A 14,603-nucleotide genomic window follows, 5' to 3' on the forward strand; every position below is an offset into this window, starting at 1 on the left:
TTGATGTGCTCAGTCCCATTGTCCAATTGGAAACTTTGTAGTTTTCTCCCTGTCTCACACACTACACGTTCCTTAAATTCCACAAGAGTCAAAAACATCACTTTAATGCTTTAGCACTTTCACTACCAAATATCTCGAGTGATCATCTAGTTAAGTAGCATAGTAATGTGCTCCACCTAAGGAGGTCTGTCTAATATAGCCCACATCATTATGTAACACTTCTAGAACATTTTCAGTAGTAATTTGGCTTGGTTTGAAAGACGGTCTTTTCATTTTTGCTTACACACACACTTCATATTTTTCTTTTTACTTAGTGACTCCACATACTTTGGATTAAGCTTCTCTGTGTCCAAGTCCTTAATGCCACAAAATTTCTGCCATCTGGGTGTTGCTCCATTTTCCACTGGTTGATGTGTTTTGTCATTGTGGGACATCTCTGTATTGAAACTTCCTAGCAGATTAAAACTGTGTGCCCGCCCGAGACTCGAACTCGGGACCTTTTCATTTTGCGGGCAAATGCTCTACCATCTGAGCTACCGAAGCATGACTCACACCCGGTACTCACAGCTTTACTTCTGCCAGTATCTCGTCTCCTACCTTCCAAACTTTACAGAAGCTCTCCTGCGAAGGAAGTTTCATATCAGCGCACACTCTGCTGCAGAGTGAAAATCTCATTCTGGAAACATCCCCCAGGCTGTGGCTAAGCCATGTCTCCGCAGTATCCTTTCTTTCAGGAGTACTAGTTCTGCAAGGTTCGCAGGAGAGCTTCTGTAAAGTATGGAAGGTAGGAGAAGAGATACTGGCAGAAGTAAAGCTGTGAGTGCCAGGCGTGAGTCGTGCTTTGGTAGCTCAGATGGTAGAGCACTTGCCCGCGAAAGGCAAAGGTCCCGAGTTCGAGTCTCGGCACATAGTTTTAATCTGCCAGGAAGTTTCATATCAGCGCACACTCTGCTGCAGAGTGAAAATCTCATTCTGGAAACGTCCCCCAGGCTGTGGCTAAGCCATGTCTCCACAGTATCCTTTCTTTCAGGAGTGCTAGTTCTGCAAGTTTCGCAGGAGAGCTTCTGTAAAGTTTGGAAGGTAGGAGACGAGATACTGGCAGAAGTAAAGCTGTGAGTACCGGTCGTGAGTCATGCTTCAGTAGCTCAGATGGTAGAGCACTTGCCCGCGAAAGGCAAAGGTCCGGAGTTCGAGTCTCGGTCGGGCACACAGTTTTAATCTGCCAGGAAGTTTCATATCAGCGCACACTCCGCTACAGAGTGAAAACTTCATTCTGGATCTCTGTATTGTTTTTCACATTGTAATATTCACACTGCACTAAATTGACATCACTGACTGATGATCTTCTACTCAACACTTGCATCTCCACCAATAGACACATTAACATCACCATTTTTTAATCAAATGCACATTCCTTTTGTGGTGTCACCGCCAGACACCACACTTGCTAGGTGGTAGCCTTTAAATCGGCCGCGGTCCATTAGTATACGTGGGACCCGCGTGTCGCCACTGTCAGTGATAGCAGACCGAGCGCCACCACACGGCAGGTCTCGAGAGACGTACTGGCACTCGCCCCAGTTGTACAGCCGACGTAGCTAGCAACAGTTCACTGACAAATAAGCTCTCATTTGCCGAGACTATAGTTAGCATAGCCTTCGGCTAAGTTATTTGCTACGACCTAGCAAGGCGCCATCACCAAGTTATATTGAAATGGAGATTATATCTGTACAAGAGCAATGTACACCAATTATGGATTAAAGTTAAGTATTCCAGCAGCTATGTACTTTTCTTTATAGCATTCATTACGTATCCTGTTTCAGACCTCACGCCAGCCTGCGTGAGTTTAAACGCGTGCCTTTCGGCTACCCGTCATAGTGGATTGGCTGTCGGGTCAGTCCACTACACCTTTCTTGTCCAGTTGTTTAACAGACAACAAGTTCTCATGCAGTTCTACCACCAGAAGCACTTCAATTAATTGGATTGGCTCTGAGAACTATGGGACTCAACTGCTGAGGTCATTAGTCCCCTAGAACGTAGAACTAGTTAAACCTAAGTAACCTAATGACATCACAAACATCCATGCCCGAGGCAGGATTCGAACCTGCAACCGTAGCGGTCTTGCGGTTCCAGACTGCAGCGCCTTTAACCGCACGGCCACTTCGGCCGGCAATTAATTGGATTGATTTACCCCGACATGACTTTTCTGCTTTCATGACAACACTTCCCTTACCATTCATTTTAGTAACTTTCCCATCGGCCAGTCTCACTTCTCCAAAGTTGCCTATCCCTAAGTCCTGTAGTATCTCTTGGTGACTAATCAATGATGTAATACTCCTCAATCCAGAACACACATGTTTCCATCAGCATCCCCTCAACTTTTGGTCACTGTCATGCCCACTATTTCATCATCTTCCTTTGAACTTGCACTTGGGTCTTCACTATTTGGATATTTCTTAGCACTGTTGAGCTTGGATCCATTTGCTCTGTATGCTGATTTCTTGGGAATATTCTGCTTGCTTGGTGCACCACCTCCTTGTTTTCCATGGAAATGTGGGCACTTTTTGGCAATGTTTCCTGCTTCATCACAGGAGAAACATAGTCTGTTTGTACTGGCAGTGTTCTTCTCACCTTTTTGGTTTTGTTTATGATGTTTGCAGTGGGTCCGGCATTATTTATTACCTCCACCCTGTGCTGCATATGCTTTGGCTTCTTCTCAGCTGTTTGTGGACTTCGAATCTGGTTCCAGCTGCTTCTCTTCTAACTGTAGTCTGTTGCTGACAAGGTCTGTGGTCAGTCTGTATTCATCTCTTTCTAAACTTCTAATGGTGCCTTCATACTTTTCCAGAGGCAGTCGTAGAAGCATGAAGCTTGCAACTGTTTTGTCTTCAAAGGTAAAGCCCACTTGCTTCAGTAATCTGTTGGCAGCTAGTATCTTTGTTGCATAGTCGTCCATAGTCATATCGCCTTCTTTCTTCATATTTCTTCATAGTCCCTCATCCTGGATATAGTGTTAAATAGGCGGTTCTTACAGTGAATTTTTTCCATGTCTCCCACACTTTCTTTGCTAGTTTTAGAATGGCAATCATCTCTAGGTAGCAGCCTTCAAACAACATTAGAATGATGGACAAGGCTCTGTCATTTTTCTTCTTTTTCTCTACATCCAACTGATTGTAATGTGTTTCAGATCTGGGTTCTATGGCATCCCATGCCTCATGATGTTGTATCAAAGAGCAAACAAGAACTGATCATGCAAAATAGTTATTGCTGCGCAGGCAATCAGTCTTCACAGATGGTTACATCATTCTGAATTCTTTTCTTTGTCATCAGCTGAGGTAGGATTTAGGTATGTCATCTTTGTCTGTTCTTGTACCTAGAGTTCTTTTTTCATTGAACTCAAATAAACTCACCTCACCTGTGCACTTGGCCCATAACCTGTTGTAATTTCTACATGTGCAGTGAATATTGACACATGGACAGGGGTGGGCAGTTGAATTGAAACACACATATTGTCATTCTTGATAAATATAATATAGGAAACACTCACATACAATACACACAATGGCACTACCGTCAAACTACATACTTTTCACAGAGAGTTTTTTGCACCCTGCTAGAACTGCACCAAATAAGCACATTCCGAGAAGAGAAGTGTACACCAGAAACCCTTGGCTTCCAAATACACTGGGAATGGCACTGAACTGGAATAATGGGCACTGCATTAAGTAAGCCTAATTACAACAGATTGGACGTGATAGGTTGATGTTAGCCAAGAATGCCTGTAAGGTGACAAAGACCAGTTTGTGCAATAGGACCACAAGATGCTGGATGTTCCTTCAGTGATCAGTGTCAGTCATGAGAATGTACAGTCACAAGAAGTGCAGGCTCCAGACAATCGCATGGCAGTACCAAGACGGAAGACCAAGGTGTTCAGCGTATGGCTCTGGCACATCGTACTGCATCTGCAGCAGCAATTTGAGCAGCTGTTGGCACCTCAGTGACACAACAAATTGTTACAATTTGATTACTTGAAGGACAGCACAAAGCTAGATGCCCTGCAGTGTACATTCCATTGACCCCAAACCACTGTCATTTATAATCTAAGTGGTATCAAACAAGAACTCATTGAAGGGCAGTGTGGAGTTCTGTTGTGTTTCCTGATGAAAGCCTGTTCTGGCTTGGTGTCATGATGCCCATATGTTGGTTACAAGAAAGCCAGTTGAGGGCCTTTTTGTGTGCTAGATCCACTGGGTCTACACCTGGAGGTGTGGTTGGGGGTGCAATTTTGTGTGACAGCAGCAGCACTCTCGTGGTTATCCCTTGGTCTCTGACTCCAAATCTGTACAACAGTCTGGTGATTCAACCTGTTGTGCTGCGTCATGAACAGAATTCCAGGGTGTGTTTTCCTACAGGATAACTCACCCACATACCGCTGTTGTAACCCAATATGCTATACAGAATATTGACACGTTGTCATGGCCTGCTTGGTCACCAGATCTGTCTCCAATTGAGCACATATGGGACATCATAACACAACAACCCCAGGATCAGTCAGAGAGAACATTAACTGTCCCTGTATTGACTAACCAGCTGCTGCAGGCGTGTACCTCCATCGCACTAACTGACATCTGGCACCTGTACAACACACAATGCATGCATGTTTGCATGCTTTCACTCAACACTCAGGCGGTTACATTGGTTATTAGTTTACCAGCATTTCACACTTGCAATGGCTTATCTTGCATTTACAATAATTTGTGATTTTGCTATATTAATTAATTAAATATGTTACCGGGACAAATGTAATTCCTTAATTTCATTACTCAACATTAATTATTTTTTGGTGTTGCTTTTTATCCATCAGTTAATGTTCGTTCTGCACCCTTTGAAACTGAAGCTCTTTCCCTAGACCCCATAACCTGAAAAACTGTGCAGTCCCCACCTCACAACCACTGCTACCCATGTAGCTGCTTGCTGTGTGTTGTGGAACCCTGACCTATTTAGCAGAACCTGGAAACTCACAATCATATGGTGCAAGTTGAGGAATCTGCAGCATACACAACCACTGCTTCAGGTCCTCCACTCGGCTCTGTACCAAAGGATCACAGTTGATTGTGTCAATGATGCCGCAGTTGGTGAATGCCACCTTTGTCTCACAAGCAAGACTGGCGATCTTTACTACTTCAGCTAGCCACTGAACAGAGAGAGTCTCTCCCAATCCAAAGTGACACATTGTTAGTACTGACACAAGCCAGCACCTGCAGTTGGCTGCACACTGTGCTCTTAATGGCACGTGGAAGCACCCACTCCACATCCAGAACTACTCCACCCAGTAGGCACACAGAGTTCACACTCATGTCCTTCCCATTCTTGGCAGCCATATCCCTAAAGGGCCCCATTATGTGACTGATGTTGGAGCTCCACACTTGACCATGGGTGACGTGTGAACTTCAGTGCAAGCTGCATGACTGAAGCTATCACTGCTTGGATCTGTGAGTGGCCAAGGTTCACCATCTCAGCTCGCAACTGAACACAGCAATCACAGTTCCTAAAGGTGCCCTGTTAAGTCAAAATCATACATGAAAAAAAAGTTAAAGCTGAAGAGTACCGATGAAATTTAAAATAAGTATCTTCTTGCGAGCAGCTGTGTCAACTCACAGTACTCTGATATGCAACTTTTGTTATGAAAACTATCACTCTACTGAGGGATTACAAGGGGCTCTTCAAACATGTAACAAACACCAGGCATTATGCAAACAGCAGTTCTATGCTTTACACAGCTAATAAAGCACGGAACTGTGTCTGATAAATAGATAAACACATATGAAGTAGAGGAGTTGAAGCTAAAGAGCACTGATGAAATTTAAAACAAGCACATTCAGATGAGAAGCTGTGTCAGCTCACAGTACTCTGGCATACGATTACAGGCACAAAATTGTGGAGCAACCACAAGTCATATATAATTTCCATTATTGCCAGTTTTTCATCAGCTTTGAGCATCTTCAGAAATTTAGCAACCTGTGGCCACCTGTTAAATGCACCTAGCTGTGTAGGTACCAACATCAAATGTTTGGTCATTATACAGAAGTTACAAAATGCAGACTGGCAATATGGAGAAAATAATTTCTGAAAAAGTTATGTATTTTAATGACAAATATAAATTTAAATATTAGGAAGTGTTTTTTGATTTTTATCTACCATCTAGTCTTATATGGAAGTGAAATATGCACAGTAATCAGTTCAGGCAAGAAGAGAATGGAAGCTTTTAAAACATGGTGCTACAGATATTTAGTTGGTTAGATAACATAATTACTGAAGAGGTACTGAATTGAACTAGTGAGAAAAGATATTTATGGTGTACCTTAACTAAAGGAAGGGATCAGTTCTTAGGACACACATTAAGGTGCCAGGGAATCGGAAATTTGCTAATGGAGGGAAGTAAGTGGGATAAAAATTGTATAGAAAGACTGCAGTTAGATGGTTTTGGTGGATGTAGGTTGCAATAGCTATGCTGTGATAAAGTAGGACTGAATAGCACAAAGAGCTGCATCAAATCAGACTTTGAAATGAAGACCACAGCAACAATAGCAACAACATCATGTACGGATATTGGATGGTTTTCATCACTTTTGAAGGTAATTTGAGCATTGCGCAGTATCCGAATGAGTTCACTCAACCAAATGTCTGTCCCTAGAGTTAACATATCAGTGAAGGTTTCATCTTTCAAGACAGTAATGCTGAAGCACATTGCTCTCTCCTGGAGGCAAGAATTAATCAAATGAAGTGGCTTGTGGAATTTGCTGTCATTAACCCAACTGAACATGTTTAAGATTAATTGAAACTTTCAGTATGTCTGTGTCATCACAAAAACTCTCCTCACACACATAATGAGTTAAGGAAGGTCTCTATTCAATACTGGGACAGGCTTGAGCAGCAACATCTCAACTACTCTCTGGGCAGCATATCATGGAGTATACAAATGTATTACAATGGATGGTCTCAAGTCTTTCAGCTGAGTCATGGTCGGTGATGGATAGTGTTTTAGCTGCATGTACAGTTCCCAGTTTGATTACCATGCTGTTCTATCTTATTTTTACATTCCATGAGAAGGAGTTTTTGTAATATTTGTTTCTATCAAGTTGGAAGGCCAGTTCAACTTTATTTCTTCTATATTCCATTGCCTTTTTCTGAAGAGCATTCCACATATACATTCTTCAAGGTACTCACACTTGAATTCTTTCATGTCTGGCTTTTTTTTTTTTTCACAGTGTAAAATGTTTCAGTGGCTTTTTTTATGTTTGTCATTCTTCTGGTCTTTTCAAAAGAGATTTTGTGACACACCCCGTTTTTCCACCCTTCTTCCAAGGACTTGGCTATTAGGACCACATCACTTGCAGAAGTTAGACAGTTGAATTTCATGCCTTTGGTTTTTGGTTGACCAGTGGATTCCAGTTCGGGTCCTCATGTTCCACTCTCTGGGTACTTTCTCTATAGTGCAGTTAAATAGCAATGAGGAGAGTGGATCTCCTTGCCATACAGTAGTTTTTCCTCAAAAGGTTCAGAGTGTTCACCCTTGAATTTAACTTTGGAGTATGTGCTGGTAAGGAATCTCTGATTATGTTTGTGATTTTGTTGTCTGATTTAGTTCTTTTAGTATAGAGATCAGGTATCTGTAGTCTATTGAGTTGTATGCTTTTTGAAAGTCAATGAAAGTGATAACATTTGATTTTGCTCTTGAGTTTTTGTTTGCCATGAAGTTTTTGAGGCTTAGGATTTTTTCTGAGCAAAATCTTCTTTTCCTGAAACCCACATAATATTCTCAAAGTTGGTAGTCATTTGGGGGTTGCAGCAGGGCTTTGAGAACAGCTTGTATATTATGTCTAGGACTGACATTCGTCTGAAGTTGCTGCCATCAGTTTTGGACCATTTCTCATGGAGTGGATATATGTGTTTTTATTTCACAATTAAGTTTTTTTTATTTTTATTTCATAAGACTTATTCATTCATTCCCTGCCTCCTTTGAATCTAAGCTTACACACATATGGAGATGATCAGTTGTTTGAAAATGGTTTTTGAGGTGTTTATTATTCAATGCTATGATTATTTAATCTCAGCTAACTGTGTTAATCTTAATTTACAAATTTTGTTATTGTTCCAGTGCCAGTAAATGCTGACTCACAATGCATTCCTAAAAGCTTTGGATATGACAGTATTGTATGTGTCTGCAATGCCACATACTGTGATGAATTTGAAACAGTAACACACTTTCCATCTGGAAAGTATTTATTGTATACATCAACAAAAGATGGCCTCCGCTTTAAGAAGAGTGTTGGTTCCTTTTCTCCAAGAAAAGGTGTCTCTTGTAAGTACATACATCCAGGAACTTCTTTATCAGTTTTACAAGGGTCTGCATAATGTACCACACTGTACTATATCCTTCAGAAAAGCAGTGGCGTAGCGTGGTTGTAAAGGTTGGGGAGACTCTACATTTATTAAAGCTAGACAAAATAGAACAATAAACAATAATTTAAACAAATGAAACAAAATGCATCAAATAAAACAACAACAACAACTACTACTACTACTGCTATCACCATTACCGTCGCCACTAATAATAATAATTAACTTGTTCAAGAAACGATGACAGATTTGTAGAACTCCAGCAGCAAGAAATGAAGCACTTATATTTTGTTGTACACAAGTGCAATGCGCCTGTCTTTTCTTTCCACGAATGAGTCTGTAACTCGGTCTACAAAGATCTGATCACTGGATAGCTCTCCAAGTAAAGTCTTTTCTATTGCCAACGTGCTCAAACACGACAGCCGGGTGTTGGACATTGAATTCTTTAAATAATTCTTCACTCGTTTAAGAGTACTAGTGCTTCATTCACTGCTTGCTATAGTTGCAGGTAGGGTCAAAACCAAACACAGGAACTTCGTTGTTTCTTCATAAACAGAGTCTAAATGATTGTTTACAATGTACTTTAAGAGGATTCTTGGAGATAAGTGTCTTTTCACATCAGCGTATATGTTACACAGTGCATTTTCAAGTTGTTCTTGTTTGAAAAAAGGGTACTGTCCTAATAACTGAAGCAGTTTCAACTTTGGGAATTCTTTTTGATAGTTCGGGAAACACTTTTCGTTCAAAAGTTCACAAACTGAAATTAGGAAAATTCTTGAAATCTTCTTTCCATCTGAACAATTTGCAGATCCAGTACCTCGTAATTTAGTGCCCTGAGAGATGTATTTTGACTGTCACGAAATGATAAGTTGCCACTCAAACACAAACTGCATTAAATGCATTCATTGACGAATGTTTCCGTTCTTAAATGCCGTAAGTTTCTCAAAACAGTTCGTATTTCGTCGTGGCAAGCAATTATACTGACAGATTTTGACTGAAGAACATTAAAGAATTGAACAACATAAACAAAGCACCCTCGGTAGAAACAAAGCAATTAGACAAATGTAAGGCCCGTCCACACGCAACGATCTGTCTGCGCAAATGTCTGCGCACATGACATCTGCGCAGACAGATCGTTGGGTGTGGACAGAAGATTTGCACCAACCTGGGGTGTGTGCAAACCTGGAAGTTGGAGTTGGAGGTTTGAGCGACACCTCTCAAATCTGTGGGTTGAAACCACACTTGCGCAGACAAGTTGGAGCGTGTGGGCAGGAGATCGCCGCAAATCTGGCGCGGAACAGCTGTTTGCTCAGTCTAGTGTTTGTATTTGTGCGCACAGGGCATTAAAATGGCCGATACTCGTCAGTGTTCTCGAGAGTCTGTAAATGAATTCATTGAAATATATAGAAACCACCCATGTTTGTGGAAAATTAAAGTAAAGAATATAGTGACTGAGACAAAAAGACAACTGCATACAATGCTCTAATTGAAAAATTGCGGGTATTATGTCACTCAACTCTTGTTTCGATACTGCAGTTGAAAATTCCAAATCGTTGTAGCTCCTTCCTGTTGCTAGGAATCTTAATGTTCCCGCCAGCCGTTCGTGAGGAGAAATTGCCCTTCTCTATACAAGTATTTTTTCTCATAATGTGAGGGGTTACAAGGATATGAGGTGAACATCAACAAAAGCAAAACGAGGATAATGGAATGTAGTCGAATTAAGTCGGGTGATGCTGAGAGAATTAGATTAGAAAATGAGACACTTAAAGTAGCAAAGGAGTTTTGCTATTTGGGGAGCAAAATAACTGATGATGGTCGAAATAGAGAGGATATAAAATGTAGACTGGCAATGGCTAGGAAAGCGTTTCTGAAGAAGAGAAATTTGTTAACATTGAGTATAGATTTAAGTGTCAGGAAGTCGTTTCTGAAAGTATATGTATGGAGTGTAGCCATGTATGGAAGTGAAACATGGACGATAACTAGTTTGGACAAGAAGAGAATAGAAGCTTTCGAAATGTGGTGCTACAGAAGAATGCTGAAGAGTACATGGGTAGATCACATAACTAATGAGGAGGTATTGAATAGGGTTGGGGAGAAGAGGAGTTTGTGGCACAACTTGACTAGAAGAAGGGATCGGTTAGTAGGACATGTTCTGAGGCATCAGGGGATCACCAATTTAGTATTGGAGGGCAGCGTGGAGGGTAAAAATCGTAGAGGGAGATTCAAATGGTTCAAATGGCTCTGAGCACTATGGGACTTAACAGCTATGGTCATCAGCCCCCCAGAACTTAGAACTACTTAAACCTAACTAACCTAAGGACATCACATAACACCCAGTCATCACGAGGCAGAGAAAATCCCTGACCCCGCTGGGAATCGAACCCAGGCGTGGGAAGCGAGAACGCAACCGCACGACCACGAGCTGCGGACGTAGAGGGAGACCAAGGGATGAATACACTAAGCAGATTCAGAGGGATGTAGGTTGCAGTACGTACTGGGAGATGAAAAAGCTTGCACAGGATAGAGTAGCGTGGAGAGCTGCATCAAACCAGTCTCAGGACTGAAGATCACAACAACAACAACAAGCTTTAAGAGATAATTATAAGTTTCAACATCCATCCGCAAATAATTTCACCAGTCATTAAGTTCGCCCTGCAACTCTCGCAGTAAATTTACGTGAGAAAACTGCTTTCGCCTTAGCAGCCACTGTCTACACCATTTTGACCGCTTTCTCTGTTTCCTGCGGTTGGTCTGAATGTTTTTTGCAACACAAGTTGCGAACACAGACCACAACAGAACTTCCTCCATTTCTATATTTCAAAATAACTTAATTAAATTTTTGACGTTTACAGGTAGTCGCTTGCCACTGATATTTCTTTTCTACACCGACAGATGGCGGGCGAGTAGTAGATTGGGGTTTGTGTCGTGTGAACACACCACATTTGCAGCGATCTTTTGCGTGTACAGACATCTGCGCCGATGTCTGCGCAGACAGATCGTTGCGTGTGGACCGGGCTGTAGGATCATCCATCCGTCGTTTCATTCCCACAGCACAGCTGAAAGATTCTGGGCCCCGCTGAGAGTCTGTATCTACATCTACATGACTACTCTGCAATTCACATTTAAGTGCTTGGCAGAGGGTTCATCGAACCACAATCATACTATCTCTCTACCATTCCACTCCTGAACAGCGCGCGGGAAAAACGAACACCTAAACCTTTCTGTTCTAGCTCTGATTTCCCTTATTTTATTTTGATGATCATTCCTACCTATGTAGGTTTGGCTCAACAAAATATTTTCGCATTCAGAAGAGAAAGTTGGTGACTGAAATTTCGTAAATAGATCTCACCGCAACGAAATACGTCTTTGCTTTAATGACTTCCATCCCAACTCGCGTATCATCTCTGCCACACTCTCTCCCCTATTATGTGATAATACAAAACGAGCAGCCTTTTTTCACCCTTTTGATGTCCTCCGTCAATCCCACCTGGTAAGGATCCCACACCACACAGCAATATTCTAACAGATGACGAACGAGAGTAGTGTAAGCTGTCTCTTTAGTGGACTTGTTGCATCTTCTAAGTGTCCTGCCAATGAAACGCAACCTTTGGCTCGCCTTCCCCACAATATTATCTATGTGCTCTTTCCAACTGAAGTTGTTCGTGATTTTAACACCCAGGTACTTAGTTGAATTGACAGCCTTGAGAATTGTACTATTTATCGAGTAATCGAATTCCAACGGATTTCTTTTGGAACTCATGTGGATCACCTCACAGTTTTCATTATTTAGCGTCAACTGCCACCTGCCACACCATACAGCAATCTTTTCTAAATCGCTTTGCAACTGATACTGGTCTTCGGATGACCTTACTAGACAGTAAATTATAGCATCATCTGCGAACAACCTAAGAGAACTGCTCAGATTGTCACCCACGTCATTTATATAGATCAGGAACAGCAGAGGTCCCAGGACGCTTCCTTGGGGAACACCTGACATCACTTCAGTTTTACTCGATGATTTGCCGTCTATTACTATGAACTGCAACCTCCCTGACAGGAGACCATGAATCCAGTCGCACAATTGAGACGATACCCCATAGGCCCACAGCTCGATTAGAAGTCGCTTGTAAGGAACGGTGTCAAAAGCTTTCCGGAAATCCAGAAATACGGAATCAACCTGAGATCCCCTGTCGATAGCGGCCATTACTTCGTGCGAATAAAGAGCTAGCTGCGTTGCACAAGAACGATGTTTTCTGAAACCATGCTGATTACGTATCAATAGATCTTTCCCTTCGAGGTGATTCATAATGTTTGAATAGAGTATATGCTCCAAAACCCTACTGCAAACCGATGTCAATGATATAGGTCTGTAGTTCGATGGATTACTCCTACTACCCTTCTTAAACACTGGTGCGACCTGCGCAATTTTCCAATCTGTAGGTACAGATCTGTTGGTGAGCAAGCAGTTGTACATGATTGCTAAGTAGGGAGCTATTGTATCAGCATAATCTGAAAGGAACCTAATCGGTATACAATCTGGACCTGAAGACTTGCCCGTATCAAGTGATATGAGTTGCTTCACAACCCCTAAGGTATCTACTTCTAAGAAACTCATGCTAGCAGCTGTTCGTGTTTCAAATTCTGGAATATTCCATTCGTCTTCCCTGGTGAAGGAATTTCGGAAAACTGCGTTCAATAACTCCGCTTTAGCGGCACAGTCGTCGGTAACAGTACCATCGGCACTGCGCAGCGAAGGTATTGACTGCGTCTTGCCGCTTGTGTACTTTACATACGACCAGAATTTCTTAGGATTTTCTACCAAATTTCGAGACAATGTTTCGTTCTGGAACCTATTAAAGGCATCTCGCATTGAAGTCCGTGCCAAATTTCGCGCGTCTGTAAATTTTAGCCAATCTTCGGGATTTCGCGTTCTTCTGAACTTCGCATGCTTTTTCCGTCGCCTCTGCAACAGTGTTCGGACCTGTTTTGTGTACCATGGGGGATCAGTTTCATCTCTTACCAATTTATGAGGTATGAATCTTTCAATTGCTGTTGCTACTATATCTTTGAATTTGAGCCACATCTCTTCTACGTTTGCATAGTTAGTTCGGAAGGAATGGAGATTGTATCATCAATTGTATAATTAAAAACACTATATAGCTCTGAGAAATGACTAGATATTATTGAAACTGCCCTGGAATGAAAGTTCCAGCGAGTGTTGCTTGCATGTGGCAGTTTAAATTCTTTCTCAGTTAGCAATACAGTTCGTTTTGATGATTTGCTGAAAAACGAATGGAATGCAGTAATCACTTACAAACATGCGTACTTGTCGTATGATTTTGGAGGCATGTAACGGTACCAAATTCAGTTGGTGTGCGTAACAATGAATAAACAGCGCATAGGGACAGAACTGCTTCACCAATTGTTGTAATCCTCTTTTTCTCTGCCCGCCATTACTGAAGCGCCATCATATGTTTGACTAACCACTTTTCTTTCCACATTCCATTCTTTCAATATTGCTATAATGTTTGACAAACCTTCAGTAGTTTTATCTCCAGAAACATTGTAAAATACAACGAATCTTTACTCAATTTTGTCTGCAATACAGTATCTGAATATTATACTCAGTTGACTCTTGCGTGACATATCTAATATTTCATCAGCTTGAATCGAAATGAAATTACAGTTCTAAATTTCAGATCTTATTTTCTCATTAACTGCCAGAGTTATCATTTCTATTACATCATTCTGTATGTCTGGAGAAGTTCCTTTAAAGGTTGAACATGATGGCAGATGGTCTTGGATTAACTGCTCTCCTTCAGCTAGTAAATCCAATAATTCCAGATAGTTATCTTTGTAGCTGGAGGATTCATCTTCTCGATGGCCGTCAAAGGCTAGTTCTTGCGTACAAACAACAGTTTCCTGAATAATGCAAGCCAATAGTCTCCTGTTGGATGCAACTTGTTCGTTGTATTTTATTTCTGTCAGACGAGCGGCTCCAGAAAGGGCGTGTTCAATTCTACTTTTGCCCAATAAATGAAATGATTCTTTGTCCTGCAGCTGACGTTTTGATATCTGATGCTTTGGTGGTTTCTGGTCAAAATTCTTTATTGTACTAATGCCCTCATTGCACCATTCCTTTTGCTGGCCGCGGTGATCTAGCGGTTGTAGGCGCTCAGTCCGGAACCGCACGACTGCTACGGTCG

General features: G+C 41.6%; 1 protein-coding gene across 2 annotated transcripts in view; it reads left to right on the forward strand.

Moving 5' to 3' along the window:
• The window catches only part of LOC124615902 (lysosomal acid glucosylceramidase-like), a 296,037-nt gene that overhangs the window by 136,368 nt on the left and 145,066 nt on the right, over nucleotides 1–14,603 (forward strand). For both annotated transcript variants that reach the window (XM_047144076.1, XM_047144077.1), the window contains exon 3: nucleotides 8,156–8,359. In XM_047144076.1, coding sequence (XP_047000032.1) covers nucleotides 8,156–8,359 — 204 coding nt within the window. The remainder of the gene's footprint in view (nucleotides 1–8,155; nucleotides 8,360–14,603) is intronic.

Source organism: Schistocerca americana, chromosome 5, assembly GCF_021461395.2.
Source record: "Schistocerca americana isolate TAMUIC-IGC-003095 chromosome 5, iqSchAmer2.1, whole genome shotgun sequence".
Classification (NCBI taxonomy): domain Eukaryota; kingdom Metazoa; phylum Arthropoda; class Insecta; order Orthoptera; family Acrididae; genus Schistocerca; species Schistocerca americana.